The sequence below is a fragment of the Erithacus rubecula genome, assembly GCF_903797595.1.
Source record: "Erithacus rubecula genome assembly, contig: SUPER_Z_unloc_2, whole genome shotgun sequence".
Taxonomy (NCBI): Eukaryota; Metazoa; Chordata; class Aves; order Passeriformes; family Muscicapidae; genus Erithacus; species Erithacus rubecula.
The window spans coordinates 2,533,333-2,550,039 of NW_027635860.1; the positions used below are offsets into that span (position 1 = coordinate 2,533,333).

The 16,707-nt window shown below is 39.8% G+C and overlaps 1 protein-coding gene across 2 annotated transcripts; it reads left to right on the top strand.

Annotated features, from left to right (window-relative positions):
* The first annotated feature begins 3,158 nt into the window (after positions 1–3,158).
* Positions 3,159–13,096, top strand: LYRM7 (LYR motif containing 7). Of its 2 annotated transcripts, none has more exons than XM_079331315.1 (5): positions 3,159–3,817; positions 5,473–5,545; positions 6,148–6,218; positions 8,491–8,572; positions 11,484–13,096. In XM_079331315.1, exons 1-5 carry the CDS (start codon positions 3,659–3,661, stop codon positions 11,591–11,593), a joined length of 495 nt encoding a protein of 164 aa, XP_079187441.1. In that variant the 5' UTR covers positions 3,159–3,658; the 3' UTR covers positions 11,594–13,096. The 2 variants fall into 2 exon arrangements, with proteins under 2 accessions (XP_079187441.1, XP_079187442.1); XM_079331316.1 differs by lacking the exon at positions 11,484–13,096 and adding an exon at positions 10,961–11,482 and having other exon boundaries at positions 3,180–3,817.
* The last annotated feature ends 3,611 nt before the right edge of the window (positions 13,097–16,707 follow it).

Genomic DNA, 16,707 nt, shown 5'->3' on the forward strand with positions numbered 1-16,707 from the left:
CACGCCCCTCACAGCGCCCATTGGGCCAGCGCCGGCAGCTGACGGTGCCCGCCCAGATGATTGGCGGGTTCCCCTGTCATTGTCCCGCTGGTCCCCGCCCACCGCACTGGCGCGCCCTCGCTGACCCGGGAGTCGCGGAGGGATCCGGGAGAGGAAGTACGGCGGATTCCGCGGAGGGATCAACGCTGAGGACTGCGCTGCGAGTGCAGAAGTAGTCCAATCCTGGGAGAGGCTGTTGTCGGCAGAAGTACTGCTTGTCAAATGCAGCCCAAATACCTATGTGATTTCTTGGGACAAGCTGCTGCAAACTGCACCAGGCTGGGCTGCAGTTAGCTTTCCCATGAAAGTTTGCAGATGTTCGTGCTCCTGAAATCAGGAGCATGCAGAAGGGCAGAGGTGCCTGCCCTTCTGCACCTTAGTAATTTCGTAACCATGAAACAAGCTAATCAATATGGCCAAGCAAAAATTCACAGAGGGCAAAACAAAGCTACAAAGCCATACATATAGTTGGAATTTATTTTTTTTTTTTAATATATCTATAACACCAGTCATGAAATAGGAGAAATTAAAAAGCGGGGGGGGGGGAAACCACAAACTTTTAAGAATAACAACAAAGCTTCATTTTCATGCAGGTGACCCCTGCTATCAGCCCAGACTGTGGGATGAACAGGTCAGAGCAGCCCTGTGAGAAGGGCTTGGGGGTGCTCGTGGGTGAGAGGCTGCACATGACCCAGCCATGGGCACTCCCAGCCCAGAAACCAAACGTGTCCTGGGCTGCATCCAGAGCAGCGTGGGCAGCAGGGGAGGGAGGGGATTCTGCCCCTCTGCTCTGCTGTGTGAGACCCCAGCTGGAACCCTGCACCCAGCCCTGGGGCACCAGCACAGGGAGGATGTGGAACTGCTGGAGTGAGTCCAGAACAGGGACACCAAGTTGATCAGAGTGACAGAGCATCTTTTCTATTAGGACAGACTGAGAGAATTGGAACTGTTCACCCTTGAAAACAAAAGACTTCAGAATTACCTAATTGCACCCTTGCAGTACCTGAAGGGAGCCTACAAGACAGATGGAGAGAGACATTTTACAAGGGCATGTAGTGACAGGACAAGGAGGAATGGCTTTAAACTGCAAGATTGGAGATTTAAATTGGATGCAAGGAAGAAATTATTTGCTGTGAGCATGGTGAGGCACTGGAACAGGCTGCCCAGAGAAGTTGTGGGTGCTTGAGTCCTGGAATTGTTCAAGGCCAGGCTGGATGGAGCTCTGAGCAACCCGGTCTAGTGAAAGGTGTCCCTTCCCATCCTAGGGGCATTGAAACTGGATGACCTTTAATGTCCCTTCCAACCCAGAACATTCCAGGTTCTATGATTTTCTAAACATCATTAATAAAATAGATTTATTCCCGTGAAAATTTGTCTAGGAGTGTCTATAGACACATATATATATTTGTCTCTAGACAAAAATGTTACAGGAAAGCATTTTGGAGGGAGGCAGGGAACAAACACTGCTAGTGGCTTAAACCTAATATGGTTCCACAGCTGATTACCTGACCATGTTACAAAAAGAGCAGAATTTGTCATATATTTCTGGTAGTAACTCTGAAATAGTTTATCATTAAATACCCTGGGGAAAAACAACAACAACAACAACAACAACAACAACAACAACAACAACAACAACAACAAACTAAACAAAAAAAACAAAACCAAACCAAACAAACAAAAAAAAAAAATCCACAGAAACAAAAACAGAAAACCTCTGATAAAGTACATTCAACAATGAAATTTTATTCTTTTCCTTAGATGATGGTTCTGGATTAAGATACTTGGACATGTATATGTCCTACAGATGGTATTGGAGCTTCATGACAACTAAAAGAAGGGCTCCAGGGACAAATTTCTTTGAATTGTATTATTGTCTAACCATGGTTATTCAGCAAATATATGATTAATTTGGGCCAACGCTATCGTGGAGTTAGTCTAGAAAACATATTTCTATGTTAAGAGAAGACATAAAGAGACATATTTAGAAGTTTCTCTTAAAAAGCAAAAGCATTTTTTTTCATATTGTCGACTTCAGCATATAGTTTTGTTTTGCAATGTAAACAGCAACTTTTACATTATTTTGAATAAAACAATAAATTAATTAGATCCTCTTTTCAAAAGATCTAATTCATTCATTCACATCTTCAATAATTATTCTTGCAAGTAAATAATGAGTGAACACCAATTCTGCTAACAGATAAGTTTCTCTATGAGTTACATAGTAAAAGAGAGTATTTAATAGACGCTTACAAGTAAGTATTGATAATAAAAATATTCAAATTAACGAGTAATAGCTTAGTGTTTTCATATTTCAATTAGCTTACAATGTAATTGCACTTAAACAATTAAATAGACTGTGTATTGAAGCTAGAGGTCTAGTGAGCAGTAAAGCTGATTACAAAGGAAATCCTCATGCTGCCTTTAGCTAATGCTGAATGATTTTTAGTGAGCTATAAGCTGGTTTATTTTTCAAGAGAAGAGCAATTCAGTTTAATAGCTGTACCAGGCGTGGCCATGATGTGGCCAGGCCAAGGCTAGGCTGGTCAGGGTGTGAGTAAGGCAAGCCAGGACTGTGGGGAATTTGATGTGAGCAGCCAAGAAAGTGACCTGCCTAGAGAGGGGAAATGACTGAACAGGAAAAAATGCCTTTTGGATAGCACCAGCAGGAAAAAAAGCCTGCCAGCTTGGTAGCTGTGATCCTGGGAATTAAAAGTGTCCTTGAAAAGTGCAGCTGGCCTCTTCTAAGTGCAGCTGGGTACCTAGAAAGCAGAGAGGTCCTGAGATACTTCAGATAAGCACGGAAAGAAGCAACTGCAACCAAAGCTTTTCTTCTGAAGTGGTGAAAAAAGAGACTGGGAAGGAAGAAGGCACCCCAGATAAGGAAGGATTCCAAACTGCCGCTGGCTGTTCTCACTGCAGGAGCAAGGAGACAGCCTGGCTAAATAAAAACTGAATTGAACCAGCAGCACTGTTCGGGTAGCCAAGCCAACGGGATCCTGGGGTGCATTAGGAAGAGCATTGCCTGCAGGTCGAGAGAGGTGATCCTGCCCCTCTGCTGTGTCCTGGAGAGGCACATCTGGAGTGCTGTGTCCAGTTCTGGGCTCCTCAGGACAGGAGAGACAGGGAGCGGGTCCAGTGGCGAGCAGTGAAGATGGGACTGGAGCATCTCTGTTTCGAGGAAAGGCTGAGGGAGCTCGGCCTGACCGGCTGCTGATGACTGAGAGGAGACCTCAGCAATGTCTGCGGGAATCTGAAGGAAAGGTGTCAGCAGATGGACACATTTTCCGTTCAGGCTGTTTGCAGTGGTGCCCTGCAACAGGACAAGAGGCAGTGGGCAGAAACCCGTGCACAGGAAGTTTCTGTGAACAGGAGGAAGAAGGTCTTTAGTGTGCGAGGGAGCGGGCACAGGATCAGATGGTGCAGAGAAGTTATGAAGAAGACGTCCCCATGAGGATAGAACCCTTTGGGCACAGTCGTGTGCCAAGTGCTCTGGGACGTCTCTGGCTGAGCGGGGACGCTGGAGCAGATGAGCCACGGTGGTCCGTTCCAGGTGAGCTGCAAGTCCCTTCTGTGATCTGCCAAGCCGCGGGCCGGGGCACGAAGGCTGCTCGGAACGATGGCGGCGGCGGGCGGCGCCCGAGGGACAGTATTGGCGGCCGCACCGGCAGCGGCGCGGCGCGGGAGCGCGCGGCTCTTCCCCGATCGTCACTTCCGGCGCGGCACTTCCGCCGGCGGGACGGTGCGGGCGGCGGGCGTCATGGGGAGCCGCGGGCAGGCGAGTGGTGCACGCGTTCTGTCCGTGCTGGGAGGTTGGAGCTTTGTAGCTTTTGTAGGGCCAAAAGGCATAGACTTTCAGGACAAGGAGGACAAAAACTAGGTAAAAGAAAGTAGCGATTTGCAAAGGCCGTTGAGGGAAAAGGAAGGGAGATGTGATAAGCAGAGGTTAAAATACACTCTCGTGAGAGTCAGATAGAGAAAAACAAAGACCTAGGAATTAATAAACGCTTTCATTAGTAGGGTGTAATGCCCTGTCGGTACCTCTTTGGGAAGTGTCTTGAGGCCTGGTTTTGGGAGTACAGTCGACAGGTGTTAGCGGAGCTCTCTGGTAAAGCAGGTGACTGTAGAGCTCAGAGCTGTCTGCCTTAATGTATCTTATTAAAACCTTATAATCCTCTGTGGCTGGTGTATTGGAAACTGCAGCTTCATTGAAATCGATCCAGAGAATATCCTGGGTTGGAAGGGAATCCCAGAAATGATGGAGTTCAGCTCCTGGTCTTGCTCGGGACCATCTCCAGCAGTGACACCAAGTGCCTGAGAGAGTTTGGCAAAAGCTTCCAATAATATGGGATAGGAAGATTTTAGCATATTGAAATGTCTGCAAAGCAAAAAGTTTATTTGTTGTGGTTTAATTCACTTTTCACAGATTCATCCACCTAAGGGATGGCACAATTAAAGGCAATGTGGCTCTGTTAATTTGCTGGGTTCTTTCTGAGTTACAACCCTGTGTTTCCTATATGTCCTTTTAAAAAATATTTGGAATACTAATCAAGAGAAAACAATTTGAGATTATTTTGAAGTACATGGAATTGTGCCCTCTAGAGGTGTCAAAACACGATAGGAAGTGCTAGAAGGAGCTCCAAAAGCCATATTGTTATCAAGATTGTATTTTTCTAGTGCTTGCCAGGGATTCTTTCAGTCTGTGGCAAACACCAAAAGAGTTTCATAAGGATTTGAGGATTTCTGTATTCATTACTGGCTGTGTGAATGATCAACCAAAACCACGTGTCTGTGACCTGTGATTCTCAGGGGGTTTGCTTTTCATACATATTCAGGTGTATCTTCTCTACACTGTAAATCCTAACTTTTTGAGTGGTTTCTTTTACTGAGGTTTTTATTTGCTGACCTGGCAGTTGTATTTAAGGGAAGGACATTGCATTGCTTTTGCTACTCCACCTGTAGAGCATTTTTGTGTGAGAATACTTCAGCCATTTATTTTTCTATCTTTTTCAATAGCTGGAGAATATCCACTGATGCAGCCTTGATAATGCCTTCAAGTAACTTGGCTTTTAGAGTTATTCCAGTTTAGTAGGGTTTATTTGACACTAGCACAACAAATAGTGCTTGTGTCCATGTATTTTCAGGATTATATTCCCACCATGCCAAATAATTGTTTAGGGTTGTGATGCTAGCATCTTAGGGTAATTTGAAATATCTACACTTGTCTTAGATTTTTATGACATCACATCTGCTTTAGCTGCAAGTGTTTTAATTGGGAATTTAAAGCCTCTTAGATACTGATTCTATATCACATTCTGTACTGAATGGAAAGAACATGGAATTTAAACCAAAACATTTTCAATTGTAACATACTCATTTTAACTAATAATCCTGCTAGCAAATAAGTTAATTCTATTGATGTTGTGTTAGCAGGTTTTGAAGCTTTTCAAGTTGTTACACAGAACACGGCAAGAAGTTTTTAAAAATGATACCAAAGCCCTTGAAGGTGAGATACTTACTTTGTGTGGTGTGGTTACCTATATTTTGTAGAACTTTCTTCTCAGAATACAGAGAAAGAGAATTCTTAACATACTCTTTCTTTACTCCCATAATTTTCAAGTGACAATTGAGAAAACTTGTGTGTCCATAACCAGATATCCTTTCATTTGAAACAAAAAAATGGTGCTTAGATTCAAGCACCCAACACATATTTCGGAAGGGAAACATCTCTTTTTCAAATGTTCCTAATCTTCATGGGAATTTTTTTTGTTGTTGTTTTTTAACTTGTCTTCAGACACAAGCCCCAGAGCATGTTTAGCTGTAATTATTTCTCTATGTATGTTTTTTCCTCGAGGGATAATATCCTCCTTTTTTAGTACCATATGTATGCAATACAGAATCCTAAATTGGGAATCTTATTTTATTTGTATAGCAGTCAACTTAAAATACAGCATCATGTGAATTACACGAAAATCTTACACTGAAATAGTTTGCTCAGAGTGCCCTAATAAAATGCCATAAAGGACTTAAGATTCTTAACTTTGGGGCAGTGACAAATTCGAAATACAATTTTTGTTCACACTTTATTTTTTTGTTTATTTTATTTAGCTGCAAGACAAAAGATAAATGAAGAATTCAGAAATAACCGAGATGAGACGTCTGAAGAGAAGATTAATGAGGTATTTTCTTGCTTTCTGTTGTTTGGGGTTTTTGTCCACTTTATGTCAGAATATTTAGAAATTAGTTTTTTACTTAAAGGATTTTCAAACCATTTTAAACACATTGAAACATCATTGAATCCAGGTTGGTTTAGAAAGACTTCTGCATGGATCTTTGTTTATAAATATATAAATACCTCCAATGGTATTTATACTGTGTTATAGAATTTTGTACATAGAAAAACACTTAAGTGGAAGTTGTGTTCTGATAGTTCAACTTGATTATTTTGAAATGAATAATAACATTCTAGGAGAAAATGTGTAAAGTTGAAATTTTCATGTAGATATTTTAGGTTTGCTTATAATATCTGTATGCACTGTATTAACTTAAATTGTTGTTTAGGCAAACAGAAACAGAGAAATTAAACAATCTGCTCAGTTACTAACAGATCACATATAAGTCAGCATCTTTGTGGAAGGCAGAAAACAGCAAAATTATTATGATTTGTTGATTGTAGTATAATAAAGTTGTAGTATATATTAATTATATTACAGGAATTTTTTTTCTCCTTTCTTCATCATGCATTTAAAGTAGCTCACTAAGTTAGTTACCCTAATAGTTAGTGTCACCCTAACAGTTTTTGCTGAGTCATTTTTTCTGAAAGTTACTGTGAGCTGAAACAGAACTTCCATATTTTACATAATTATAGTTATTAGCATCCATACAGAGTGAACAACTTAGTCCTTGTCATTCACCCTTTTAGCAGACTGTATTTATATTGCCACTGGGCTCTGGTTAGAAGAAAGATCTGTCTTTTGCAGAAATAAAATGTAAACCTTTACCTCATATCAGCCACTGTACAGTAATGTGAACAGTTCTGACCTTTTAGTTAGGAATTCCTGAATTTCAGCTTGTCATCAGCCTCCTATAGTACTACTCAGTGTTTATGTTACCACTGTCTGATCAGCTAAATTATGTGTTCAGTGTTGAGTTTTTTAATAGATGTACAGGAAAAATATTTTCTACAATTCTGAAATCTGTGTTTGTTTTGTAGGTCACCTACAAAATACACATATGTGACTTTAGTATGGGTTAGTTGATATTTGATTACCTCTTTCAGTGAAAAAAATGCTAGGCTTCCCTCCCAGCTACACACTCCTTAGAACATCACAGAAGCTGTCATATTTATTACTTGTCCACACAGAATAGACTTGGTTGCAGAGGAACTGAATCAAGTTTTTTACAGGACTTAAGAAAGTTTGAGTGCTTGCTTGCATTAATGTGGTGCTGTTAGTGTTCTGCTTTGGACAGCAACTAAAAAGTGGAATATTGGCCAGCCAGAATAGAAAGCTATAGTAATATAACAACAAGTATTTGTATCTGTATGTACTTGTTCATGTCAGGCTGGAAGTGACATAAGGAGATCAAGCTATCTGCCTTACAGTATGAGAATGAAAAATGTAGCTGAATCCAGTGTACCAGTTTAAGTTCAGATCAGGAGTGCACTTACGAAGCTACCTTGGTTATTTCCACTTCCTGTGATTTGTCTTGTTTTGTAAAGTGTCAGAGCAACTAATAGAATTCCCTTAAGGGCAGTCTGAAGAGGAAGCTGCATTTCAGGAGCTTGCAGCCTGGCTGCTAATGTGCTTTCAGCAGGGGCAAGTGGAGGCTACCTGCTCCAGGCCCTCAAAGGGGAAGAGCACAAGAAGAAGTGCAGTGTTGATGTCAAGTATTTGAGCTCTAGCCTTTGCTAAGATGCACTTCTGTTGATACATGTCACTTCCTAGGGTGTGTATGTCTCCTGAAATGTTTGACTTCAGCCATTTTATTTATTTCTGACACAGGTATCACACAAACAAGCATTAGATGTCTCTTAACTGCTCAACAAAGAGTAAGGCTGCTTCAGCTTATCCTCTTAGTGTGTGAAGGAATTCTAGGTATTTTGACAAATACTAATACCTCAGGTAGTCTTTAGGTAGTGCCTTGTTCCTGCACAGTTCTTTGAAACCTCAACATTTTACCTTACTGATTTGCAGTTTTAATTGGGTACGTATGTTACTGAGCCAATTTCCCTCACTATGTGCTCCATGTCAAGGTCACATACATATCCACCTGTAAGTTTTTCCAGGTTCCCCAAGGCAAAAGCAATGTATACATAGTACATAAGAACTGAGTAGTACAACCAAATGACTTTATTATTTGAATAGTTGTCTAGTATGGAAAATATCTTCAGAAAAAAGTCACATGTAATTTAAATTACTCTTGTTCCTCTCTTCTTACTCCTTTTACTAGCTTCTGAAAATAGGTTCGGATGTTGAAGTGATTCTCAGAACTTCTGTTATTCAGGCAGTTCACACAGATTCTGACAAAATAAGTGAGTAAACCTGCATGCTAAAAATATACTTACATATGTTATAGTTTAGTAAATATATATAGAATGTGAAAATAAGGAAAGGAATAGTGAGGCAAATAGCCTGTTACTCTCTGCTGAAATTCTTAATGTAAGCTATTCATTGATGTCACTGCCTAGGACACATAAAGGTTTCAAAGGTACAAAGTTTCCATACAAATGTTTTGTAGTGTGTAGGCTGGTAGAAAATAGGCAGTGATTACTTTTAATGCACTTAACTGGCTATAACTATTAAGGACAGCAATTAGATATCTAGTCAGCATGCATGTACAAGCTAGTCAGTTAGCATATGTCTGAAGGCAGTAGCCACAGTACCTATCTGTAGGTGTTTGCTCTACCAGATAGGGAGGAGCTGCCTGAGAGCATTAGCAAATGCAGTATGTACACTGACCATAGAATAGCCTTTTCTTTGAGTATTAAGTGTTCATTTCCAAAATGTTTTTCCAAAAATTTCAGTTTCAGGTTATGCTGTGTAAGACCTGTGACACAATGATTACCTCAATGCAAAGTCTATCAAATTCTGATCCTGGTTTAGAAGTTCTTTTATCTTGCAGTGAAAAAGAAAAGTAGTAGGTGGCTCAGCATACAGTTGTGTGGTAGAAAGTACAGGAAGGCTTCATCTGTGTACATTGTTTCCTTTTACTTCTGTTTAGTGTTATCTGTAAAGTTTTGTACCAATTTTCAGTTTTAGGTTTGGTGAAACATTTAACATCAATTATGATAAAGATCAGAGATAAATCTGGACTAGAGTCAAATCTTCCACGGTGATTCCAGGCAGTTAACAGCTGAAGAATAGGAACAAAGTGAATTTGCACCTCTTTAAGCTGTTCACACCTGGCAGCACTTCCTGAGTCAAGGATGTTTTCTGGTTTAATTATCTTCAATGGGCTTCTCCCCAATTACTTTTAATTTTCACCAAGCTGTTCATGAATTTTTAAGTCCTTTATTGCCTCGTTTTTGCTTACTTCCCCCATGAAACATCTCTCAGAAACAGCAGGTGAATGGCTATGATTATTCTTGCTATTCATTGCACACCTACAGCAAGGAGGTGTTTATGTGCAACGATGGCACAATGATGTTCTCTTTCATTTTCAAATGGTTCCTGCTAATAGTCACTGCTCAATCTAAATTTAATTTTTGGCTGCCAAGCATACATTTTATGTACTTATTTTAATAAAATTGTACCCATTAAACTCATCAGAGTGGTCATAATCAATTCTGAACTTACCACTTCCTTTGTGAAGTTAGTATTTTTCTTGATCTTGCATTGCATGTCTCTAGGTATAATTTTGTCCTTCCATTTACTCAGTCAAGTCTTAAGCATATCTTGCTATTTTTCACAGTAAGACATTTTCTTAATGAAATTGTTCAAGGTGTTATAATTTAAAACCTTTTATTCTGAGGTTACTTACAAATATGTTGAACAGTGACATGCCAACAAAAATACCTGTAGAACTCCATGTTTGACATCACTTCAATGGATGGCCTGACCATTTATTGTTCACATCTTACAGTTTAACCAGGGACTTGTCTGTGGAAGACTTCTGTCATAATAAGGCTCTTGCTTTATAAAAGCATTGACTGAGGGACATTAGGGAATCCAAATACATTGTGGTAACCTCTGAAGCGCCATCAGAGAACTCTAGCAGGGACTGTAAGGCAGAACTTCCCTTGCAAAAGCCACATAGAGCCATGTTAAAATACTAGCTTGTATTCTAATCCTGTGTGCGCGTGTAGGGATGGGGTTAAGACAGCCAGGTGTATCAGCAACAGAAGAGGAGGAGAGAAAACATGGGCCTGCACCTGAATAGCACAGGGGACTCAGTGACAAAGGTCACAGAATAGTCAGTTCTGTGACAATATAGTGGCAGTAATTTTGTCTAGGTGCTTTCTTTTCCTGTTGGCCTTTAAAATAGGTGTGACAAGATAAATGTTACAGATTAGATTCCAAGACTTGGTGGGGAGAGCTAAATCAAATCCAGTACTCATTTTTGAAACTGCTGAAGTAAGCATAATATGACTCAGGCTTGAAAAAAGTGCTGTTCATCTCCCTGCTAAAAGTGACTGCAAAACTTCATAATTTTTTATAGCTTCTTAATACCAAAATTTTCAATGCTTATAAAAGGAGACAGGAGAACAGTATTGTGAGCAGCTGAAAGTAAAATCTTAGTATGATTTTGTCTTAGATAGATACCATGATGCTACTTGTACACTTACCAGAAGTTCAGATCCTCATTTTAGTAACCGGATATTTTGTTTATAAATGTAAAAACACCTTTAGAATTTGAAGTAGTATTTTCCATAAGGTTATAATCTTACTGGTTAGTTTGTTTGTTTTTTATTCTGTTTCAGTACTCATACCCAGGAAAGATCTGCTACAGGACAACACTCCTTACTTAGATAAACCAACAAAAAAGCAAGAATCCTGAGGAAATATTGTTACCAGGGAAAAAGAGACTGTAATCAACTCACTGATTCTATAGAGTGCTGGGATATCATCGTGCATTCGTTCTTTGGAAGAACTTAAAAGTACATTGCTGAATTGTGTTACTTCATTTACAAAATTCCTGACTTCAGTCCGGAATGTTTCTGGCTATGACTATCAGACAGGGATTTTTTCCCCAGCAATTCAGAGTTTTTCAAAGCTATCTAAAAATTAAATGGAGTACTTAATACTGATAATATTTATTTTTAAGTTGTCAATCATAAGCTGCTTTGAAGTAATGAAAATTCATCTTGTGGCATTTAACATGAAATTTATACTTTGCACCAAGAGCACTATTTCTGAAGTTTGTCATTAATTGTACACTAGTATACTGTGATGCTTGAGAGAGTTCTTAAAGGTTTATCTGAATAAATTATTTCTGTTTTACAGATGGGAGGGCATGTCTAGTGTTTTTCTTCTCCTACACACTCTGGAATGAGCAAGAATGTTGGGGTTTGAGTTCTCAGATGACAGCACAAGAGAACCCAGCCACAACATAACCTAAGGATGTTGGTTTAGATCATATGGTTTATGAATTTATGGTTTGTGTTTTTACTGTAGTCACTGAGTAACTGAGGCATTTTCCAAAGAAAAGGGCCTTGCTGTTTAGTTGCAAGTGAACTTACCTAGAGTGAATATATGAAAAGTTTGATTAATAAGCTCTAATAATTTGCATTTCTTTAAGGATACTTCCTCGGTTCTTGTGGCATTCATCACATTCATCCGTTCAATTCCATTTTCATTGGAAGGAGGTACAACTGCAGTGATACATAGAATCTTTCCTTTGTGAAATAGATCCTAGGCTGGTGCCTGCTATCAAAGTACCTCACACAGGGTAAGGTAGTCTGATAATGCATCTCACCTCGTGAGTCTCACTTTATCTGTTTATTTTCAGTCTCCAAAATGTCAGAATTGCATATCTGTTTGTGAATGGATTCGGCTTGACTGGCTGAGTAAAACAGAAAACTAGTGCCTTCATCCAGTCTCTTTTCCTCACAAAGAATGTCAGTGTGACAGCTACTCCTTTCTTTAAAACTGTTGCCTTTGGCTTCAGTGGTCAGGGCAGCCAGCAGCAGATATGGCTGTCAGTAAGCCTCTTTGAATTGATACTACCTGCACTGTAGCTAAAAGGCAGCAGGCACACGACAGGAGATAGAATGAAATTATTGCAGTTCTTGGCATTTGTTATATTCTAGTGGCTCCACTATAAAACAAATGCCTCCATCTGTAGGGGATGCCCTGTTCAAGGCCCCTGTTATTGTTTACTTCCTAAGGACAAGTTGTATTCTGTGTCTGGTTTCCCATCCTTCTGCAGCCTGCCTGCATTGACCTTTTTTCCCATGAGGAGCTAAAGAGAGTCATATGCCAGAAAGAGAAAATACAAGGTAGTGGCAACTGTAAAGAGAAAGCAGGGCATTGCCTCAGATGAAATTACTAACTTTTAAGCAGAAGTAATTAAACAGGGGTCTGGCAAGACTGGGAAATTATATAGCCATTAAGGTGTACATCCCATGGAATGTTGGAATTGGGGTGAATTCACCTTTCGTAGCCATTGCTTTAGGCTATGTGTGTAGCATTAGAGATTTCATCCTTTGGGTTGATTTTATGGAACTGGGGCCTGGTAAGATTTCATTCTTTCACTACTGGTGTAAAATAGTATTGTCCATTACCATGCAAAATATGTACTAAAAGATCTCACTGATGTCAGGGCTAGATGGTGGTGTTCAATGTGTTGCATGAGGAAACCACAAGTGGAGAAATTTTTCATGTGACTATTGCTTTGGTATTGCTCTGCTGTCATATGTTTCTGGATTTTATTTTTAGTAAGAATGCATCATTAGACATACAGTAGGGAAGTGTCAACTTACAGGACCAGACTTGCAATTCAGCAGGCATTTGAGTTCTTCATCTTACATAGATCTTGAATACTCATAATAAAAATACAGAATGAGTCATTTGAATAACATACACAACTGGTGAAAATAAAGTACATTGTAAAATTAGTTGATACAGTTTATTTGTCTTCGGAATGATTGTTCTTACACACCTGTGCAGTATCTTTATGGTGTGTGCATTAACATTCCATGTTCCTGCTGTCCTTATGCATTTCTGGGCAGCACAGACAAACCAAATTCTGCAATGCTGAGGTGAAGAAAATCAAGATTATACAAAAATGGCTATTGACATAAGAGGCTGACAGGCAATTCCTTGCTCTTATTCAATGTGATCTTAAATAGGAATTCAGGGGGTATCTAGATCAGGGTATATGGGAATCCAAATACATTACTGAGCCTAAAAATATCTTAGACTTGGTTGTTGTCTGGGCTCAGTAGGTGTTTGCTTTCTTAAAATTTAACTTTTCAGTCTTGAAAGAATCTCACAAACTTTCTTAATGAGCAGCTGCTTATTAAGGTAATTAAAGGCTTCTTCATGCTAGTTGGTCATAGTGTCCATTCCTCTTCCCCTTATTTCACGCTTACCTGTTTGCATTCCAGAACACAGCTATCACCCCAGTTTCTATTTCCCTTTTTAATTTCACTCTGAATCTGTTCTTGATATTGCTGAGGTTTTTAATTGCTGATAATGCTGAATGCTCATATATATTTTTTATTATTATTGAATGCAAATAATAAAAAGACAAAAATTATTGTTGCAGTCTTTCTTTGCAAAGTTTGAAGTCTTAGCTGGGACTTTTCAAGTCATTACAGTGGTTTTCACTTAATAGCTTAGGAATGGAAAAGTGTGATTGTTTAAAACAGAAACTGTTTTTGAATAGGCTCACAATAACACAATTCAATCACATTAAAATTTTTTAGATTTACTGGAACAACAGAATTTTGAAAGCAAATGCATGTGCCTTTTCTTCTAGCATATATATAATCAGTCATAAAAGACCGTGCCTTAAAGGTAATAGTTCTTTAAACTGTAGCTTAATCATGTCTGTATAAAAATGAAATAAACTATAGAGGTCTTCTGCAGGCAGACAGGAGGTGCTCTTGGAGAAGCCTCGGTGCTTGTTCAGATGTGCTGCAGTTCAGCTGCCACAGGCGAGGGGTCGGTGTGGTGTGTCCAGCACACGCTGCTGCGCGGGAGTGTCCGTGACCAGGACAGGGACACCAGCTCACCTGCACTGCTGAGCAGGACCTGATGTTCTACAGGTGCGTTTCAGGTCTACTCAAGGTAGTCACATGTGTACAGAGTTTGGCAGAACAGATGTCACCTCAATGGTGCCATCTAGCAAAATTCTAAGCACTTCAGCTTTTGGAATCATCTACGAGAGATGCAGCTGTTAGAGCCTCCTGCCTTGATATTCTCTTTCATGAACATATACACTGTAGTTTTACTGAGAGCACTAAATACATCCAAAGAGTATTTCTAGTTTAAGTAACAAGTTTTGGTCTTGTGCTGATCACCTTTCCCTCTCCTTTATTTAACATTTTGAAAATAAATGGTTACTTCAGTTCCTTTTTTCTGCAAGATCAGGATGGGATCAAGCACGGTATTAGTATGTTTTCTGTAGCCTGATGACACAGGTGATAGATTTTATCTGTGGATGGATTTTGTTTATGTGGGTAGAATTTGTGTTGAACTCTTAATGGTTTCAGGTGAAACAAGGTAGTAGTCCTAATTTAGCAGAGGAAAATTAATCCCCATTTCTGTTCCTGTGCACTTTGGTAAAGGAAGCATTTAGTTGCTAATTTTGCAGAGAGTGCTTTTAAACCACAAAGTGATTTTACAGAGACTTGATCTGGAAGTAGCATTAAAAGTTTGTAATGGAAAGGTGGTTTATACCTTCCTTCCCCAAGGAGCTGAGTTGTCAATTTTTGAGGTAACATGAGATCAGCAAACCTGTGGCAACTTTAGTGACATTTAGTCTTTTTTTTAGAGTTCCTGCCAGAACCTGAAGGACCTGAAGTAGTCTGAATGCTGCATAACATGGTCAGCCCTGTTTGTATCACACTGGACTTGTAAATACAGCTTCAAGTACTGGCAGTTCTTTAAACTTCCTTTACAAAAGGAAAAAAAATATTGACAATTGAAAACTAAAAATAAAGGCTGACCAGCTTACAGGAAGAGGTGAGACCTAATGTTTCCCAGCTTTAGATAACTCTTTCCAAACTATTTGCAAAACTCACTCCTTAAGCCTGAAGTTTGGTAGGCTGTCAAATCTTTGATCTTTAGTTCTATGGAAAAATAATTACTTAAAGCACAAACGGGAACATGAATTGAGTATTACAGTTGGTATTTGGTATTAAGGACATTGAGGTGCTGGAACATGTCCAGTGCACAGCAACAAGGCTTGTGGAGGGTCTAGAAAACATGCCTTATGAGGACTTGCTGAGGTAGCTGGGTTTATTTAGTCACGAGAAGAGCAGGCCAAGAGAGATGTCACTGCTCTCTGCAGCTCCCTGAAAGGAGGCTGTGCTGAGGTGGGGGTTGGTCTCTTCTGCTGTGCCTGCAGTGAGAGGATCAGAGGAAATGGCCTTCAGCTGAGACAGGAGAATCAGATTAGGTATTAGAAAAAACGAATTTTCACTGTGAGGGCATGTCAGGCATTGGAGTAGGTTGTGCTGGGAGGTGGTGGAGTCACCATCCCTGGAGGTGATTAAAAGGCATCTGTATTCAGTGCTGGATGATATGGGTTAGTGATTTAGGGATTACTGTGCCACTGCTGGGTTGATGGTTGGACTTGGCGATCTTAGAGGTCTCTTCCAACCTTGATAATTCTGTGATTTTACAGTTACAAAATTTTAATATTTTGATCATTGAAATCCAGTCATCTTTGAGGGTAAAATATATGTAGCTTCTTTGAGAGTAAATCTGTGGCATAGATATCCAAATTCCGTTGAAAGACTTTACTAGTGTAGCTTCTATGCCATGACTTTTTTTCTGCCAGCAAGAAGAGAGTCTGGGGAGAGGAAGAGAGAAGAAGGTCATAGCTTTATACTTTGAAAAATAGCTCTAAGTTTAAATCATTTGCTCTTTTTATAAACAAATATTTCCATTTAGTTAGAGCTTCAGTAATCTGGTTTACCTCAAGATGAAGGAGTAAAAGCACCTACTTTTCAAATTGTGCTGTCCTTTTTCTTGTGGTGAATCCTTTAGGTTTTCATCTCATCTACACAAAAGGCTGTGGCTTGAATCCAGGATTAGTCAGGATTAAATAAACAGCTGGTGGAATGATGGCCTCTTGAACCTGGGAGAGAGGATGGCATGCTTTTGCTAGGCCATGAAAGTGGGTAAAGTTCTGTTGTTACACCTGCTGCTGTTCTCTGAGGCCAGTGGCTGTGGGTGAAGGTTGACTCAGCCACCCTGAACCACCTTTCCAGCTGAAAGACATTTCCATAACTGAGCACGGGAATTTTGTCCCTCTGTGCACTGTGCACCAGGACTGTGATAGTCAAAACAAGTAAGCAGTGACCTATACAATACTCTACACTTTTCCCTGCCAGTTTGTAAAGGAAAAAACTGAAAGGTCATTGCAACACTTCCTTACTGCTCCAAGCGTGTATTTATTGAGTGGTCTGTTGCTGTCCACCTGCACATGAGCCAGCACTGATGTTGCTGTATGGATCTTTTATCCATCTATTCATGCATTTTCTCCTTGGGAAAG

Coding starts and splice junctions, on each gene's coding strand:
- LYRM7 (XM_079331315.1), top strand. CDS start 3,659: ATGGCGGCGGCGGGCGGCGCCCGAGGGACAGTATTGGCGGCCGCACCG. Junction 3,818..5,472: donor TCATGGGGAGCCGCGGGCAG/GCGAGTGGTGCA, acceptor TTGTGTTAGCAG/GTTTTGAAGCTTTTCAAGTT. Junction 8,573..11,483: donor CACAGATTCTGACAAAATAA/GTGAGTAAACCT, acceptor TCTGTTTTACAG/ATGGGAGGGCATGTCTAGTG.